This window comes from Alosa sapidissima, chromosome 21 (genome assembly GCF_018492685.1).
Source record: "Alosa sapidissima isolate fAloSap1 chromosome 21, fAloSap1.pri, whole genome shotgun sequence".
In the NCBI taxonomy this organism is placed as follows: domain Eukaryota; kingdom Metazoa; phylum Chordata; class Actinopteri; order Clupeiformes; family Clupeidae; genus Alosa; species Alosa sapidissima.
The window spans coordinates 12511714-12531116 of NC_055977.1; the positions used below are offsets into that span (position 1 = coordinate 12511714).

The 19403-nt window shown below is 40.2% G+C and overlaps 2 protein-coding genes across 3 annotated transcripts; one reads left to right on the top strand and one right to left on the bottom strand.

The window, feature by feature from the left end:
- Positions 1-1887: 1887 nt before the first annotated feature.
- On the top strand, positions 1888-7642 carry LOC121695259 (CD209 antigen-like protein E). The gene is made up of 7 exons (XM_042075920.1): positions 1888-2283; positions 2535-2597; positions 3967-4029; positions 4907-4969; positions 5306-5430; positions 5968-6068; positions 6276-7642. The coding sequence occupies exons 1-7, from the start codon at positions 1968-1970 to the stop codon at positions 6406-6408; spliced, it is 864 nt and encodes a 287-aa protein (XP_041931854.1). The 5' UTR covers positions 1888-1967; the 3' UTR covers positions 6409-7642.
- Positions 7643-9755: 2113 nt separating this feature from the next.
- On the bottom strand, positions 9756-17320 carry anp32e (acidic (leucine-rich) nuclear phosphoprotein 32 family, member E). Of its 2 annotated transcripts, XM_042075921.1 has the most exons (8): positions 17150-17320; positions 14533-14682; positions 14079-14123; positions 13615-13737; positions 12776-12938; positions 12290-12414; positions 11991-12045; positions 9756-11379 (listed from the first exon to the last, which is right to left on the bottom strand). In XM_042075921.1, exons 1-8 carry the CDS (start codon positions 17201-17203, stop codon positions 11297-11299), a joined length of 798 nt encoding a protein of 265 aa, XP_041931855.1. In that variant the 5' UTR covers positions 17204-17320; the 3' UTR covers positions 9756-11296. The 2 variants fall into 2 exon arrangements, with proteins under 2 accessions (XP_041931855.1, XP_041931856.1); XM_042075922.1 differs by lacking the exon at positions 14079-14123.
- Between the last annotated feature and the right edge of the window lie 2083 nt (positions 17321-19403).

The window sequence follows — 19403 nt, forward strand, 5'->3', positions numbered from 1 at the left end:
TGTCGTATATGTGGGGGGGGGGGTTTGGGGGTCCTCCCCAGGAAATTTTTTAATTTGTTTGATGTGATTTCCTGTATTCTGGTACATTTTGGGGATGGCCAATACTAAATTCAATCATATTCATAGCCTACATCCTGATTTGTTGATATTGAGGCAATGATTCCATGCAAAGGCTTGGGCTTTAGGGCCCCCTGACCCCTTGGGCCCCTGGGCCTGGGCCCGGTAGGCCCGTGCAGTAATCCATCCCTGGTTCTACAGCATAGATACGGGGTTCTACAGCATGGATACGGGGTCCTACAGCATAGATACGGGGTTCTACAACATGGATCAAGGGTTCTACAGCATGTCAGTTTGAGTACACTGCACTGTTTTACACTGTTACTTACATGAAACACTAGCATGACCAAAACTCTCTGCTTGTTTCTACATCACACCATGCCACATAAACAGTTTACTACTTTCTAGTGATGTAGTACTCGAGTCCGGTCTCGAGACCAATTTCTGCTTTCTCGGTCTCGTCTCGGACTCGTTCCTTCAAAGACTCGGTCTTGACTCGGTCTCGGACCACAGTGGGAGGAGAAGGACTCGTAATTTCAGACCGAGTCCTCGAGACCAACGCATTTTTTATGTTCATATAAAAAAACAGACAACACATAACAACAATAATAATAAAATGCAATGTTGACCGGCATTATTTGAAAATGACATCCCATGGTGCAATGCAAAGATACTGCCGTCAGAGCCGTTTATTTATCTCTATGGCTCTGCTGCCGGTGAGTGTCTGTAGGTCAGCATAGTCCATATTAAGACGTTAAGACTGCTCCTCTAAACAATTCCCAATCTAGCTTAGTCTGTAGGCCTAACTGTTGATTATTAACTGGGGTGATATTAAATTCTGAATATTAAAACTGAATTTTTTTTATGGTCTTGGTCTCGACTCGGTCTCGACTCCTAAAGGACTCGGTCTCGACTCGGACTTGCTTCTTCAAAGACTCGGTCTTGACTCGGACTCGACTGTATTTGAAAACCAACAGACTCGGTCTCGACTCGGTCTCGACCCTTCAAAGACTCGGTCTTGACTCGGACTCGGCATAGGCGGTCTCGTCCCCATCACTACTACTTTCTTTTCTCAAATGAAAGAGATGAATGTCTTAGTATTTCTCATATGTTGATCTTCCATCCCTCCTCACTCAGTGAGTGGGGTCTTCTGGAAGCATTTTCTCTGTGGCCATCGTTCAGTGTCACTCTGGTTTCCCATGGAAAGGGCTCCTTCTACTGGTCACAGGTTGCTACTGCGCCACTGTAATGCTGCATGTTCATTATTGTGCACGCACACACCATAAGCTTTACTCTTCAATGATGAATTGTATATAAGTTTACAATTGCATCCCTGTACTCATCACCATTGCACCGCATAAATCTCTAAGGAAGATCACCACTTCAAGATGCAAGTGACTCCAACACACACAACCAAAAGATTGGACAACCAACGTCTGATTCATTTCAGACGTGGACATTGTTATTTGTGTCTATGTTCTCTCTGGTTTGTGACAGTGAAGCAACAAGTAGACGCAAAGAGGAAGAACAGTGTGTTTCTTCACAAACAGCAATCTTCTCACAAACCGTAGCCACAGGCACTGTACCCGTTTGAGGTTGACCACCAGTGGTGAATCTCCATCAGAAGTTGCAGACTTGGTAATATGTCTTCTTTTTTTTTTTTGCTGAGAAACATTGTTGCCATTTATGGCCAGTTTGAAAACACACTACTTGATTGGATAGATATGTCTTGAGAACCATGAAGTGCTAAGCACCAGAATCCAATCACAAAACAAGTGACTGCCCAAAACATCTTCTCAATATACTCACACACTTCCTTCTGATATTAAATAACACATACAGAGAGTATTACCCCACTCAACTCTTTAGATCAGTGGTATTACTCCAATGCACAGGCACCACAAGCGAACATGGAGACTCCAGACACAGACGGTGGATATATACCTATGCAGTCAGTACAAAGCTTTCGATTGTCCCTGGAGGAAAGAGACGAAAATATATACGAGAATCCAATGAAATACCAGAAATGCAGCTGGATCAGTAAGGTGTGCCAGGTTGGGAAGCAGGAGTGGGGACACATTCTGTGTCTGGGCCTGCCTTGTACCGTCCTAGTGGTGGTCATTTTGTTGCTGGCCAAGAATAACATGCAAAGAGATCAACTTCAACAGAACTATATCAACTTGACAAGAGAGCGAGAGACACTGCAGAAAAAGCTCTACCAGCTGGGTGAGTGAGTGGGCAGATGGTCAGTAGCAGCGATTAGAATTGTTCCATTTCTATTTATGCATTCACATCCAACCTAGGGTCAATTGGTGTCCATAATCATTGACTGGAGCCATTTTACAGACCAACTGAAATGCGGCTGAACACATTGCATTTAAATATGATATGTGAAATACTGTATGCTTAGTTGTGTTTTAGTTCTGTACAAGTTAAATTTCAACACAACTGATTGGGTGGTTTCTGTGACAATGCAGACAGACTGAAGCATGATCTGACTGGAGAGAAGACCAAGTTAGAGAGAAAACTATCTGATCTGGGTGAGCAGAAAATTAAAATATGAGCAGTTGCTTTTACGCAAAATAATAAATATTTCCCCCCACCGTACTTGCACTGGACGTTAGTGGCTAGTGAAGTTTAAGGCATTAACATGAAACGCTTTTAAAAGCGGAGTTCACAGACCTGACCTTGTTTCCAGCTTGAGACACTTTGGGCTTGTTTGCTCAGGGGCCTCAGCTCCCTGCTTATGATCTCTCCCATCTAACACCTCTGTGAGATAGACAAAAAAGGTCCTCTCCAGTTCAAACACCAGAGACTCATTATGCTCAATCCAGAATGATTCAAAGGTGATCCTTCTAGAGAGAATCGTTTAGAAAGTCTTTTTTTAACGCTGTGATGTATAGAGGCAGTGCTAACACCCCTGGAGGCTTTTCCCCATGATTGCATGTATTTAGCACTTAAATGCCGAGTCTTCGTTCAGCATCTCTGCAGTTGCTGTCAAACATATTGCTTTGTAGACTTACATCCACTAACTCAATCTGGATTGATCTCTCCACTAACATAATTCAAGCTACAGAATGCAATCTTTTTTATCAGTTTGTACTGATTTTCAGTGTAAAATCTTTCCACAAATGCTATAATCTACATCAGTGTTTTTCAACCTTTTTTGTGCCACTGCACACTTTTGACACTTAAAATGTCCCACGGCACACTAACGTCCTGTGTGAAAAAAAAAAAAAACATACCATAGCCTAAAATTTCAAATAATACACAGATATGGCCTTATTATGGCTTCTATGCAAGACCTGCTCAATAAAACAAGCGCCCTCTGTTTCATTTGTAGGTGACTATATCTAATTTAATTGTTGTTATTAACTGGATATGTGATGATTCTGTGAATACTGGATATGGGGCCCCTGTTGTACAATGCCTGCATACCACAAATTGTGCAATCATACAATCAATGAGAGCATGTGGTTATAAATTCTTTGATGCAACAGTTGCTTTTCTGGACCAGTGAGTGACATTTGGGTAATTTTCTGCGGCACACCTGATGATCTCTCACGGCACACTAGTGTGGCCCGGCACAGTGGTTGAAAAACACTGATCTACACAAAGGCACAAAGGAGACAGTTTCTCTGGTTGTGAAAGAGTCACTTACTCCCCACCAGTCATTCTTGTTATTTGGACTCTATCTATTTGCCTGTCAATCAATTTGGTGTGAATAGATGTAATAGTTATACCGATGGTAAAGAGAGGAGCTTTGTATGACGTTCTGAATGAGGGGGACTAGTTCTGGAACCAGCATATCACAAAAACGCACTTTTCCCTGGTCTTATCAGAATACCTGCTTCGTAAATAGATGGGTAAATGATTAAATGAGTGTTCACTCTTTATTTCCATTCACAGACAAAATTCAAGTAAACTTAACTGAAGAGAAAAAGAGACTACAAACAAACATTTCTGAACTGGGTGAGATACAGTACAATGACCACAAACACTGTATAGGCCAAAATGCTCATAGAACCATTGGTAACACTTTCTCTGAACCCAGGATCCATAAAGCATTATAAACACATTCACAATGGGTCAAAGCATTATAAACACATTCATAATGGGTTATTAAGCATTATAAACACATTCATAATGGGCCATAAAACATTATAAACATATTCATAGTGAGTTATTAAACATTTGAAACACATTCATAATGGGTTATTACTGTAATGAAGTGAAGTGTTTTCTACTGTATTATGATACTTTACTGTAAACTTATTCTTTATGAGTCTACACTCATAAAGCATTACAATGTTGAAGCATAAAGTGTAGAGTGTAGTCATAACTATTTTTGACCACGCACTAGTATTTTTAAATGGTTATACAGATGTTTGTTGATCATTATGAGGCATTATGGAAAAACCATTTCATAATGATTCATACATATACAGTTTAAGTAAATGTTTACCAATATTTTAGGAAGCAAAGATCTAACCTGACTTACGTGCTTCTATGAGGGTTATAGTCTACAAAGTGAACCAGTGGTGAATTTTGGGTGGTTGCCTGTACAATACAAATGCAGGAACACAACAGGAGAAGAGTTAAAAGTACTGGAAAGTATTTCATATTTCCTCCTATGTTGACTTTCTCAGATGAGTATGTCTTGCGGATTGCTGTCACGAGTTGACGACATGACAACAAATAATTTATAAAAATATCAATACACAAAGTATACACAAACACTTATACAGATTTGTGAATATCAGATGTACATGCATAATTGCAACAACGTTATACAAAATATAAAATATATTAATGAGAAAATTGTTCTCTTCACTTCACCAAATCACAGTGATCCGTGAACATAACCTCACTCACATTAACAGAGAGTACAGAGAGAAGCTCTTTGGCATGGGTGAGTAGAAGCATATGATTTGGTAAAAGTATGCATAATGATTTCATGAATAATATTCGGTGGTTTAACATTGGTTTTCCACACTCTAAGATGAGAAGTTAGAGTTTAGTAAATTAGAGAGAATAAAGTTTTATTTGTTGAAACATTTTCCCCATGAGACATTCTCTACTTTTTAAGTATTTGTTTTTGTATAATGTTAGTATGGGCTAGATAGAAAGGTAGATAGATAGATAGATAGATAGATAGATAGATAGATAGATAGATAGATAGGTAGGTAGATAGATTTGACAGAAGCTGTATGTGGGACTACTGTATGTGTCTGTCTGTCTCTGTCAGGATGGCATTACTTCAAACCCTCCTGGTACTACCTGTCCACATTGAAGAGGAACTGGAGTAGTAGCCGACAGTACTGCATAGACAAAGGGGGAGACCTGGTGGTGATAAACAGCCAGGAAGAACAGGTGGATTACTTTGTGTGTGTGTGTGTGTGTGTGTGTGTGTGTGTGTGTGTGTGTGTGTGTGTGTGTGTGTGTGTGTGTGTGTGTGTGTGTGTGCGCGTGACCAATGTTATCACAATTTTGACTTTGACTGATCCACAAGGACAAGATGAAGACTAATTTAAACATGGTTAAACGGGGGGTCCTGTGGTGCAATTGGCTACAGCATCCTTACCACATCCTTACCACACTGGATTCAAGTGCCCATGGGTCCTAGGTTGGAGTCTAACTTAAGTCATTTTCTGACTCCATCCCATCTGTGTGTTACACTCACTTCCTGTCACTATCTTCCCTCTGTTCTTAATAGAGGCATAGAAAAGTCCAAGAATATACTTAACAAAAGAAAGCAACTCAAACTTCTGAAATAATGGTTACATATTGTCACTGCAAATACAAATGTAATTCACCTTTCATCACTAAGGTTATACAATATATTATGATGACAGTATATCCTACCAAACACATGATGTTCTAACGGCTCACTTTCACCTTCCACCACAGCTGTTTCTTGCTGAATTGTCTGTGCTAGCCTGGATTGGCCTCACTGATACGGATACAGAGGATGTGTGGAGATGGGTGGACAACACCAACCTAACCGAGACGTAAGAGCGATGCCACTCAAACTTCTCATCAAATGTCCTCTATTCCTTCGCTTCACATGCAAAAATAAAATACCATATTTCTGGAAAAAATTACATAATAGTACAGAAACACAAACATATTTTGAATGGATTTCTATCACTTTATTTTTCCATTGATTTCTAACAATTTTTGAGTATTGCTCATCATGTTTCCCTGTGTTTGTGTAGATACTGGGCCATAGATCAGCCAAATAATCATGAAGGTCAAGACTGTGTTGTGATTTGGGACAGAACCAACCGTCTACAAACATGGAATGATGAAAAATGTGACAGAAAACTACAGTGGATATGCGAAATGTAAAACAAACTATTTTCTCTTTTTCTGCAAATACAGTATGAGACAATGTGACCCCCCCCCCCCTCCCCCCAACATTCTAAATCAGTTATAGGCTATGCACCATTGCCAGAGACCGTTGAGAAAGCTGGTGTTCTAAAGGATCTTTGATATTCCTATGTAGCATAGCAATATTATATACCATTTGAAAGCATGGACTCTTGGGATTCCATACATGGCAACCTGTCCAATATGTATAGTGCTTTACATTGTCAAATTAATCTTATGTCTAAATTCAAAACGGCAAATGCATGGACATATCTTTACAAATAATTGTACTACTCATCTTTTCTTCTATATTGATTTTACACACAGTTTCACAATGCCTGGTGCTAGAGCTCAGTTGTTTCTCAAGTGACTTAGAGGGCTGAAATGTGGTCAGTTCATAGATGTGCGTAACCCGGTAGAAAGAAAAAACAATATTCCAGCCTCTGTAACTCTGTGCCAGTACTTCACACAATTATTCTGACTGCTTCCCAAGAAACTTCATGGCCTCAGCTTTCTAAAGAGGTCAGGCATTTGATGGTAGGTGGGAACAGTGTCCTCTGAAGAGTGTGTGTGTGTGTGGGGGGGGGGGGGGGGTTACAAATGAAGTTAAACAGCATTATACTGTCATGTGAATTACTTTTTTATGAATTAAACTATTCCCTTTTGTTTGCCTTGTACAGTGTAAATATTTGAATGGTAATGCAACAAAATGGTTTGTTTTCAAAGTTTATTTTTATGGAGTTATGTTTTGTCTACATGAGAAAGATTACATAAAAAGGGCTAACTAGACAAGTTCTGTGTTCAGTATTAGTTTGTCACACTTTGTAGCACATGCCAGGCAGTCATGTCACATTTCTAATTAAATAATTTAGGTTAGATTGGTCAGATATAGGGAAGAGGTCACCACATTCTTTAGAGTTGATGAAGGCTTGTGTTGATTATATAATATTTGTTTACAGTATGAATCCTATGCTTTTATATCAAGTTATTATCTAAGTTTCCAACTGCAGTTGAGGAATTTCTTTGTTTTTGTATCTTGTACCTGTTATGTTGTAGCCTACAGTGCCATCTGCTGGTGATTAAGTTCATATTCCACCATTAAGTTCATATTCATGATTATAGCTGGCCTGCATAAGACATATATGCTACAAGTTATCAGATCTCATGACTTTGTAAAGACGATTTCTTGATGTAAAGACGATTTTTGATATGATAAAAAGTGTTTGTGTGTGTTTTACTTCAAAATTGAAAGAATTAATCATCTGGCTTTTAAAGTTGCTGCTGTGTTTTCTGTGATAAAATTGATTTCAGAGATTGTGTTTTGAAGCTGAAGCTATATCTATTTGGTGTGCTTGACTATTGCTTTTAAAATAGAGATCTATTCATGTATTGACAGGTGTCACAGGGACTGAACGGAATGTGCCTGTCCCTATCCTGGATTGGAATATTCTCCTGAAATTACTAATTAAAATATTTATATGCTATGTTATGTCAGAGGCTTTCAGCATTTTTTTAACCAAGGATCCCTTGGCTGGTAGACACCACACAGGGACCCCATATTAGCCTATTGTGTTGCTTATTAAATTTCTATTCATGAACTTAGTTTAACTAGTGATTCAGTGTCATTGATGCTCTAGGTAATGTCATGCTATTCATTAGATAATAAACACATTAGAGAAAAAGGATGCCTTTGGAAAGTTTTGCTTGAAGTTCACCTTTGAATTTTTTTCTTGCCCCTTGGCTACAAACTTTAAAGCAGTTTACAGTTTTCAGCGACTCTTCTGAACCCGGAAGGTTTTTGTCAGTGGTGCTCATTGAAAGGAAACAGCTCTGCGTGGCAGACTCTCTAACACGACCCAAGGACCAACTGTGCTTTAAGATGATCCAAGCGTATTGCCTGTCACCAAGAGGGCCTGGCAGACGCTGAAAGCTGAAACCAGAGGGATGGTGCCTACTGGAGAGATGTTTGCATTGCTGAAATAGTTGAGACGCCAAGTGTCACAGGGTTAAAAGCATGCCAAACTGTCAAGGCTCATGCAGACAAGATAGATGGGCCTCACAGGAGTGAGCCCTACAACAAAGGACGCAGTTTCGTCCTTATGGGTGATGATTACCATTACTCTGTAGTTTTCTGATGTTTTCAGCAACGACTGGGAAAATACTTACCACGAACTTCTCTATATGATAGAGTTCAGTCATATACTGTAGTTTATTAAAAGTGTTATGTTGACTTAACACAAGGTCACCTATAACTTTGCAGAGTTCAATTCATCTCTTATAAAAAAAAATGTTGTATAATTTTATGTCTGAATTCCTCTTAGAGTAATACTCGCCTTCAGTGTCTGTCACCTTCTAAGCACTGAAGTGATCTGTACACAGAGTTCACTGGGTGAAACTACTCAGACCAATGTATGGCCTTGTCTGTCTTGACTTAAACGTACCAAACAACATGTCCATTAAGTGCTATAGAGCACACAGAACTGTCACTCATGAATAACTAATAAGAAGGGTCTCAGCGACTCCACCCATGGTACTGTAATCCCACCTCCAGTGGGTGGCCAATTAAATGATGCCCTGTCGCTCATGAATTATTCATGAGTATCTCCACGGCAACTCTTTCTGTTTCTGTTCCACTTGGTCAGACATGCTGGCCCCGCCTCTCCTCTCTTAGTGTGTTCAGAGAAGCCTTAACATCATGAATTATTAAGCGCTTACGTACACAGGCTCCACAGATGGCAGCCGTGTGTAATATTTAGCGCACAGCAGCCACGCTGCCGTGAAGGTCAATACTAACGTACGCCAGGGGGCAGTCAACTGACCCCTTTGCTCATGTTTCACACACGTTACCGGACAATATTGGACATGGCTCTTCCAACTGATTTGGGAGCCTTTGACATGTGAGGAAACTGTCCTTGCTTTAGTGTAAAACATTATTTGAAATAAATGCCTTTGTCTAGATGTTTGTCCTTAATGGTTTTTCTACGTTTTTTATTCTAATTTTGTATCATGTGAAAGTACTGCAGCACATTTTTGAATTTGAAGACCCAATTCTTAACAAAGGGGTCTTTGTCAACTTTTGGACAGACTCTTTGAAGCTAAATTCAAGTGAGCTATTATGCTCAAACCTTTAATGCATATAATACATGATTGTAAATATCATCAAATCATTCAAGTTTTATTATTGAAACATCTCACAACTTTAATGTCCCAGTTTCACAGAACACTGTTAACAAGGCTGTAAACTGGGTCAACTTCATTAAAGGCCTCTGTGTTGGCATGGTGACAGGTGCATAATAACTTAAGAATGAAAATGATTTATATAAAGCTCATCTTTTAGGTGGATTTTTTTATTCCAAAAAAACACCCTCTGAAGAGGTTTACAGCACACAAAAACGCCAAACACAAAAACTCTCACAACAGCCAAGGACCAAAAAGAAAAGGGGACGCTGAGAGTGCAGGGTCTAAAGCTTGCCCCTCTGACCTGTGCTTTGAATTCAAACACAAGAAAATAAAAAAAAATACACACAAAAACTGATGGAACAGATACTATATACATATTGCCATACGAACAATAGATTAAAAGATTATCATTCTTACTTTGTAAAATAAGAAGAAAAAAAATCACAAACTAACCATTTTTTTCCATTACCCAGGGGTGATCACTAATCCCATAACAAAGCAGTTTACACCTAACGTTATTAGTAAAGCATCAGCAGTCAAGTTTTCATTCTAAAAAAATGGTGTTGAATGGTCTTATTGTACAATGTTAAAATAGAACAGGTGTTGGGATTAAACTGCTTTCTGATTGAGTTTGAATAACACCCCTCAACAGAAACAGGTGTTGTTTGTGTTTATTTGTTTACTTTACAAAGAGCAGATTGTGTCCCGTTCTATAAAGATATAGGAGCCGACAACGTCACTTGCATGTTAGCCCTGACACTGAGCTACTAAAGGTACGACATTTCAGGTAGGACAACCATCCCTCCCATTTTTTTTGTTATGCAATTAAACTCCACCTCGAGTTTCTGGTGGGATGACTTTTAGACTCACATTACATTACTGCCCTTTACCTGTGTAGGTTTATGAAACAGCGTAATTTGTCTGGGAATTCTACTACTGTTATAACACATCACTATAATCTACCATAGAGTAGCGTTTTCTGGATCAAGCGGAGCGAATCCTATACAAAAGATGCTCTGAGGAGAAGACCAGGGTAACTGTCAGGTGGTAGGAACTTGGTTCAGCATCCATCCCAAGTGTCCGTTTCTGCCCAAGTGGGGGGAAAGATGGCAGGGGATGATTGGCTCGCTACTCCCGTAGGGTGGACAGAGTAGCAGCCCCCAGAGGTAGATGAGTGAAGGGGCGGGGCTCGGCGTGTCCTTGGAGATGCTTTCAGAATAAAAGTCTCTGAAAGGTTGAAGCTCCGGACTGACGGCGGCGCTGAAAGCCTGCTGGAGGATTCTGAGTTGTCGTGTTCTTTTGTGTTGTGTCTCCCTGTTTCTGCATCTTTTGTGCAGCTGGTAAAATGAACTCATGAACCACAAGCTGGTCTAAAAACACAAACTCAACCCCCCCACCCCTCCACCCACACCCACCCCGTATCATGAACTCACTGACAAACTACTCGGGTTGGGAACTTACAGCTGGAATGGTTATAAATGACTTATCAGTTAAACCTCTCCTTATTTCAAATAGTATATTATATAATATATTATAATATATATTTTTATATATCAAAAGGAAAACACTTAGCTTCTACAGTGATATCTATGGTATACAAAGAGAAAAACAATCTGCAAGATCACGCTCTTTTTCATGGTTGCTCTAACAGCTTGGATGTGGGTTCCGAAGCTCCTCGGAAGAAGGACTAGTCATCATCATCATCATCATCATCCTCTCCCTCGTCCTCTGCGGCCCTCTTCCTCTTCTCTCCGTGGACTCCGGCCCCCTCTGCAAAGCATGACGTACAGTTGCACTCTCAGCAGACAGGTCAACTAAGCTTCTTGCCACCAACCACATTATAAATCAGTCTCACAACTTCTGTTGTACTGCTACTGCAATAGACCTGATGTAACATTTGATTACAAAGTGTGTATAAAGGAATCTATATATTTTGGTGTTACTATGTCTAAGCGTGTCTGACAGGATTGCAGAAAACTGTGACTGATACATTTTAAAGCTTGTTTAGGTGATATATATATATATATATATAATGGTGATCTTTTTTTTTTTCATTTAAAGAGTTTCTCCCTAAAGCAGAATCATGGAGGGGCCAAGTAAGGAGAGTAGAGTTTCACATGTGGTGTGCGCTGTTAACGACCATCAATTGCAACCCATGGGCTAAAGTGCTTGGTTCAGTGTCAGATCAATACACCTCACACTTGGCAACAGCAGGGATCAATAGGAGTCAACCTGCTTTGACTAAGTGAATCAATAAAAGTGTCTACGGAATCAGTCATTACACCAAGGAGACAAACTCGTTTCAATGGCTCGTCTGAAAGCGATATTTATCAATAACATGTCAATGTTGTTAATGGCAGTTGCCATTTTCAAATACTCACCCTCTCCCGCCTCCTCTTCCTCTTCTTCCACATAATCATCATCCTCATCTTCGTCCTAGTCGAAAAAGGATGTCAATGTAAAAGTAATACACACGTTGCTATTCAGAACTCAAATAAGAGACAATTACTCTTGCAACACTATCAAATGCTACCAAAGGTACAATACTTATGTGTGACTTAAATGGGAGAGATAATGTGTGAAAATAAGGATGCTTTTTAATGACCAATAAGATATTGTAATTGCAAATGTGGTGTTGAACTCATAAACATGTCTGTATGAGGCAAAAGGAAGCCCTCACCTGGATGCCCTCTTTTGTCAGGTATGACAGCCCAACCTCTCCACCTTCCGAGCCCTCATCATCATCATCTTCGTCATCATAGTCACCCAAGGGACCTGTCCCTTCCTCTCCATCCTCATCCTCATCTGTTTAGACAGTTCATGATAAAACATGATTAATGCTTTTAATGTGTAAGCCTATCAACATAGTTAATCACATCTAATATGGCATCCACATCTTGGTGACATACACAAACCATGGTGACGAGAAAAGCACTATTAAGACATTATAAGCAGTTATTATCATATATAACAGAAACTAGAAAACATCATTATCTTTTCTTCATCATGTGAAACCACTCCTCTATGTTTTGAATTTCAATGCTACTCATTTGATGCCTTTTCTTATTCGCTTCACATGCTCTGGAGGCATATGTAGGCTACAGCACAGAGACAATGTTCCAATTTGATGCCACTCTGCCAGCTGTAACTCGCTCATGATTTGTACCGTCATCATCGGCCTCAGAGTCTGGGGCTTCGTTGTCCTCCGCGTCAAAGCCATCCAGGTACACAACTTGAGGCAGAAGCTCGAAGATGCTCTCCCTGTACTCCTCCAGTGTGGTGATCTCGCAGTTGAACAGGTCCAGGCTCTTCAAGTTCTTTAGGTTTTGCTGTAGAGAGAGAGAGAGAGAGAGAGAGACAGAGAGAGAGAGAGAGAGAGAGAGAGAGGGGACGGGGGACGAGAGACGAGAGAGAGAGAGAGAGAGAGAGAGGGAGAGAGAGAGAGAGAGAGAGAGAGAGAGAGAGAGAGAGAGAGGGGACGGGGGACGAGAGACGAGAGAGAGAGAGAGAGGGAGAGAGAGAGAGAGAGAAAGAGAGGGGACGGGGGACGAGAGACGAGAGAGAGAGAGAGAGAGAGGGAGAGAGAGAGAGAAAGAGAGGGGACGGGGGACGAGAGACGAGAGAGAGAGAGACAGAGAGACAGAGAGAGAGAGAGTTAGTTCATGGTCAAATGGTCAGATATCTCTGTGATTTAAGTTGTGAAAGCCTCCATAAATGTATCAATATTTAAAGATGTCACATCAAAAAAATCTTGGTAAGTGGGTCTGAAAGAAAGGAAATAGATCTCTGTAGAGCTCTGCTGCTTCTGAACATAGGGCTCAGGAAGGTCTCCCCTCCCACTTCCATCCAGTTAAGTTATGAAAGATTTGTAAAAGGTATTCCACTGACACAATTCTCACAGACTCTTTGTATCAAGTATGGTATAATACTAATTGATTATATGACTGTGGCAATGCCTACAGCGATACTCTGCGTTTTATTTTAATCGTATCTCCAATCTCTTACCAAAGCCTCCACTGTGCTGAGCTCTTTGATCTTATTCCCACTCAGGTTCAGGTACGTCAGGTTGGGGCATTTCTCCGACAGAGTCTCTAGACCACCCGAGATGTTGTTGTCACTCAGCTCCAGCTGAGGAAAAGAAACACCATCCTCAGTCTAGTTATCTTTTAACCTTATCAGATACATATTTTTTGAAGTTCAATGTGCTTGGTCATAGACAGACAATGAAAACAAAAGTATGTAACAGGGTTCTGAACTTTTATCACAGTGGACAGGGAAGGTGAAGGAGCTGTCCGTGGTGCTGAAACTGTTAATAGATGTATTAATAACTATCTAGTTCCCTTAATGTTGTTGTTCTTGTTTCTCCAGTATGCCATGAATGGTCAGCATTGTGCTCACAAGTTCAGATGAAGGTCATCAGCTGAATACAGCACTGTTATAAGGTAAGTTCAATGTAATATCATAGTTACGCAGCAGTAGTTCCAACTTAAGAGGAGCTGTCCAAAGTTCTGAAACTGGAGATGAAGGCATACCGAGAGATAAACAGAACTATATTACAAACAAGGAGGCAGCTAATTGTATTAGGTCTATGAAGTAGTGCTCAGCCATCACAATCAGTCTGTCCGTCTCTCTGTGTGTGTGTCTGCTCACATAACTTACAAACTACTGGTTTGATTCACTTCAAATTTTCCTAAAAGGTAGAGGGTCATCATATCTTGGTACTCCTATATGATTATCCAGATCTGGATCAGGGCCTGGAGGCTGGATTTTTTTTCACTTAAAGTTGCAAGATAGAGGTGAGGGGTGAGCACTGAACTGACTGCTCTCATTGAATAAATTGTGTGACATCATGTCCTAACTGAAACTGATGTGTAACCACTGATCATCCCAAGTCTGTCCTCCGTGTGATGAGTTTATGCTCACCTTACGCAGTTTGGGCAGTGAGGGCAACTTGGCCAGGGAGGTCAGGCCCACGTTGACCATGCTGAGGAACTCCAACTCCTTGAAGTCATCAGTGAGACCTTCGACCTCACCATCACTGGAGCGGCAGTTGTCCACCACAAGCTCTGCCACCTAGAACAGCAGAGTGAAGTGTTACGGCCACTGTACATCCTCACGCTTACAGTCTGTATCAGGTTAACACAAATTCTGCTGTGCCTGTTGATGTACTTTTGGAAGAATAGTCTGCAGAACATTAACTACTAATTAAATGTTATATATATATATATATATATATATATATATATATATATATATATATATATATATATTAGCATGTGATGATTAGGCAGCATGTCTGAATATATTATGTAGGACATTTTAAACAACTACACAGAAGTCTAAACTCAAAGCTGCATTGTGTCTGTGAGAAACCAATGTAGTAAATGTGGCAAACGGCATTTGTTCCTTTGACCCTTAAAATATTGCATGAGCTCATCAGAAAAAAAGAGCCAAGTAAGTTCCATTAAGTAAAGGGGCAGTTGATAATTGCGTTTGGCATCCATTAACAAAGATGGATCAAATGATCAAAACAGTCAAATAACCCGTTTTACAAGTTGTCTATTTGGGGCCTATATACACTAGCTAGCTAACAATTGCGTCTCTAATTTCATGTGTATCACTAATCATATTTGACAAAGCTAAAACAAAAATGATTGGCCATGATTTTAGAGCCAGTGGAAGATGATGACGACCATAGTAACACAAAAGAGTTTTGTCAGATGTGTCACTTATTGTATAAAACACTTTATACTCGAGGGGCAAAACAATCCCGATACATTTAATGTAGCCTCCGGTCAGTTAAGTCAGGAAACAAAGCAGAGATGTGGGCGGCAACGCTCCATACCTGCACGCGGGAATATTTAATGCTCAGTTGCAATCGTTCTCTGGTTTCTTCGGCAACTACACTTAGCCTACAGTTTGAGCATGGGTTAATGTTAGAAACGTCAAAGGCTATTATCAAGCCAAATCTGTTTTCAGTAGGAAATCGTGTCGATAGTAGACTCGTAGTAGTCTTTACGTATTCAAATGAATGAATGAAGAAAATCTTCCGTCCCTATAGGCAAGTGGAGTCGGAAGGGTGGGGGTTTTACTGTAGCCTAATCTACTGAAGGGGGAGGGGGGAGGTTGTGTGTAAAACCCGCACCATCTGCCAAATTCCTTCAATTCAGAAACCAGACCAATATGTTGGCTAAAATATTTAATTGGGACTAAATAAAAATTAAGGGTTAGAAACGGAGAAACATGAATGTAGCCATTTAATGCAAGTACGATGGCGTTACATAATCACTTCATCTAGAGAACACCCAGCGCGAGTGCAGCTTCTTTATGGACTCCATTTAAAAGCGCGGACAGGTCCCAGTATAACGGCATTTGTGCCTACCCTTAGACCATTTCCAATAGTCCTATCAGCTGTTCGTTAAACAGCATGTCTAAGTTCAGCACTCGACATGGTCTTAAAAATAACTGAAGCTTCAACCATGCCGCGACAAGAGTTTCGTCTACTGATGCAACAAAATGACTTCCACTCCCCGCCCGCCTGCACGGGCTCAACAGCGCACTGTAGACACAAGCTCCTACGCTCGCTCACTCGCAGGGAAGAGCGCGTCGTCAACGGAGGAGTCCACTTAGCAATGCTGCGTATGAAAAAAAACTGAACGAATGTCTTATCGCAGAATATAAGCTTACTCTAACCGAAAACGCTTCGAATAGATATTTAAGTAAATAAGATTTTAAAGGAAATTGTTGTTGCCATTAACAAGGTCGAAGTTAACTCACTCGAGAGCGTAAAATGTCCGCTCAAGGGAGACGAAGCGACTCGGTCTTGCCGACCGATAAGCCATTCAGTAGGCAATTATAACTCCACCGAAGACACATTAGTACAGCACTATTTCTATACTTTTAGTCCGCTGGTAAAACGTCGAACAAATTGCGTCAAAATAGGCTAGAAATAGGTGGGACAATAACAGGAAAATTACTTGGGCGTCTGCTATTGAAAGTTGTTCTCATCATTTTCAATGATAGGCATACCAAGCATTTTTGGACAGTTTAGCAACTTGACCAAAATAGAGTATAGAACAAAAATGTGTTTAAGCCTCAAACAATTGTCGATCTGTCAAGTTCAATCTGTCACTTTTCTCAATTTGAAAACAAAACTGGGCAATATTCTAATTTCGTTCTTGTCGCGCTTCTGCTAGATCGAACGATTGTTACAATGTATCACATCGAGGAGGAGGGAGGGTAGGACAACCAGTCAACAATAGACTTCATTGCATTGGCTCAGCTCTGGCTCATAAAGTCCTGTCTAAATATTCATAAAAGGGTAGTCTGGGCAATTATATACCAAATGCCACAAATGTAAGGCTTTCCTGTATGAGACGTGATCTTACTCGCATCCCTTCAGGTGTCCATGTGGTCTAGCAGAATTCCACTGAAGGCGGCTTTCGCAAGTATGCCGAGTCCACTCTACAGTCAGGTTGTAAGTGAACATCATCTTGCATTCCTTGAACAAAATAAATAAATAAACGTCTCCTGGTCTTACCTCAGCAGGAGTCCTGTTTCTCAGTTCCAAACTGATCCTCTTTTTCATTTCCATGTTCAAAATAAATATACAATTTACAGGATGGAAAAGTCAAAAATGAAAACAAATATTGGCTGAGACACGGACCCACGGTTCGGCTCGCTTCCGTGGCTTCAGTTCTCCAAATGATCCTCCATGATACTTCGCACCCAACCCCCTCTCCTGAGTCCCGCCCATTGGATATGCTGATTGGTGCTGTTTTACACTTCGAAATATGAGTACACGATCATCTTGTCATTCAAATAGATCATGCTGATTAACATAATCGGTGTATGAAGAGCCTAGCGATTGGCGAGAATTGCGCGCGCAGTAAATACGGATTGGTTACTATGAACATCAATATGTAGGTTTAAAGCTTCAGTTCCACCTACCCTTTGTTCTCATTGGCGCATTAAGACGAGAGCTACGGTTTATAGCAGCAAACCTCTTTATTTTTTCTCATTACATAAATCGACTGTAACTCGAGGTGTAAGGTCACAACAACGATAGCCTGGTGCGAGAAGTAGAGCACAAGGGAAGTTGGTTACGAGTCGCAAACGAAACACTGAACGACACTCTTATCACACTGGCCTCGCGTAAAGTTAAATTAAAAGTGAACAGTAGCAGGCACTCGATACAAACTGGCTCACCCATCTAACATGTAATTCCTCTTCAGCTGTTACAAAATGGCTGACCATGAACCAAGGCAAGCACGGGGCTTAGGGAGACAGAGCCACGCCATCTGCGCAGTATTATATGCCGCTTAGCTGCCTCCATTGGTTTCACAGGCCAAAGTCCTTTGCGCAAAACCTTGCGTCAGGAAGCCTGCATTTGACCAAGGGTGATACTACATGTTTGACTTAGTTGAGTGAGAGAATGTTCAGCTATAGATGTCGAAACGATTGGAGAATATATTGTGTAAAGGGTTAATAAATACTTCCGTTAACCCCTGCAGTCGATAAAACGATAAAACGAATATTAAATGACCCGAGAATGAAAATAATTTAAATATGTCTACATTCCCTTTGCATTGAACATATTCTTATAATGTGTCATGTTTTTCTTATAGTTTTATACTCGTGCAAAGTTACTTGAAAAGGGTCTTCTCGGTGTAAATTAGATAACATCTTGAGGAAAGTGTGTTTATTCGAGCATGTTATTGATAGCAATAACGTAACTGTTAAAAACAAAACATACTTCCATTTTGTAAACAGTAAACACTCAAAAATATGTCTGCACAAAGAAATGCCAATACCAGTTTGTGTGCTATGACTCAAAGTGACCACTGGAGGGACACGGCATTGACCTGAGGATCGCATGACAAAACAGCTAAGCTGATTTGAGCAAATTGCCGCTCAGTAATATTCAACTCACCAGACTACAACACTCCCGTGGTTTCAGCGCTTTATACGGGCAAATGAAACCAATTTAAACAATTGCTGTCTTGCTGAAGATGTTGAGGATAAGCAACACCATATATTAGTTTTGACTGTAGTTTTGAAAGGATGGTTTGTAAAAAAGAGAATGTTTTTTTCTCTATAAAGAAATTACTAGCATATGGGAAGATTGGGTTGAGCCATATGGTTCAGTTGTTGTTCAGATTACTCTCTTAACACATCTCAGTAGTGGTTAAGGGAGCAGGCAAAAGCTGGCTATGTTGTAAAAAAATATTATCATAGAAGAGGCTTAATTTGCCTCACATGATGGAAGTAAATTTGCCCTAGAGACACTATATTAAGAGACGTGTAGGAAATTGAAGTGGAAGGTAAGTAGGCCTATTAAATCTCCCACTCTACGTTTTTCATATGTGGACACAAACCGTTACACAGTTTGTGTTGTTTTTGCTTGTTAGAAAAAATGTCTTAATGCAAAAAATACTGTTCACTTATGACTTCATCCTAGCAGTGTAATGATTCTTTCACTGCATAATCTAATAAACTCCTTTAATCAGGAAAAGAGTAACCTGCTGTAGCTATTATATGTTGCAAAACCCTTTTGTAAATTCTTACAAAATGGAAGAGGGTGGGTCTTGGATGCCAAATACCTCTGTTGAGCCATCTGGTGGTGTCGAGTTAATGCAATACCAAGCATGCAGCATTCATTATTCTTTATTCATTACATCTACTTCCCAGTGTGGTGGTTGTGGTGTATTGTTACATTTGAACGCCTACAAGGTAAAAAGGGTTTGTATCAAAGCTTCTATTCTTAACTATAGTATGGGTTTGTTTTCTACAGA

What these genes read in the sequence shown, in the direction of transcription:
- LOC121695259 (XM_042075920.1), top strand. Translation starts at nt 1,968, where the DNA reads ATGGAGACTCCAGACACAGACGGTGGATATATACCTATGCAGTCAGTA. An exon ending in AGAGAAGCTCTTTGGCATGG is followed by an intron (nt 4,970 to 5,305) that starts GTGAGTAGAAGC and finishes TGTCTCTGTCAG; the next exon opens with GATGGCATTACTTCAAACCC. An exon ending in AACACCAACCTAACCGAGAC is followed by an intron (nt 6,069 to 6,275) that starts GTAAGAGCGATG and finishes GTGTTTGTGTAG; the next exon opens with ATACTGGGCCATAGATCAGC.
- anp32e (XM_042075921.1), bottom strand. Translation starts at nt 17,203, where the DNA reads ATGGAAATGAAAAAGAGGATCAGTTTGGAACTGAGAAACAGGACTCCT. An exon ending in CACTGCCCAAACTGCGTAAG is followed by an intron (nt 14,124 to 14,532) that starts GTGAGCATAAAC and finishes CTTCATCTCCAG; the next exon opens with TTTCAGAACTTTGGACAGCT. An exon ending in TAAGTTGGAACTACTGCTGC is followed by an intron (nt 13,738 to 14,078) that starts GTAACTATGATA and finishes TCTTTTCCTCAG; the next exon opens with CTGGAGCTGAGTGACAACAA.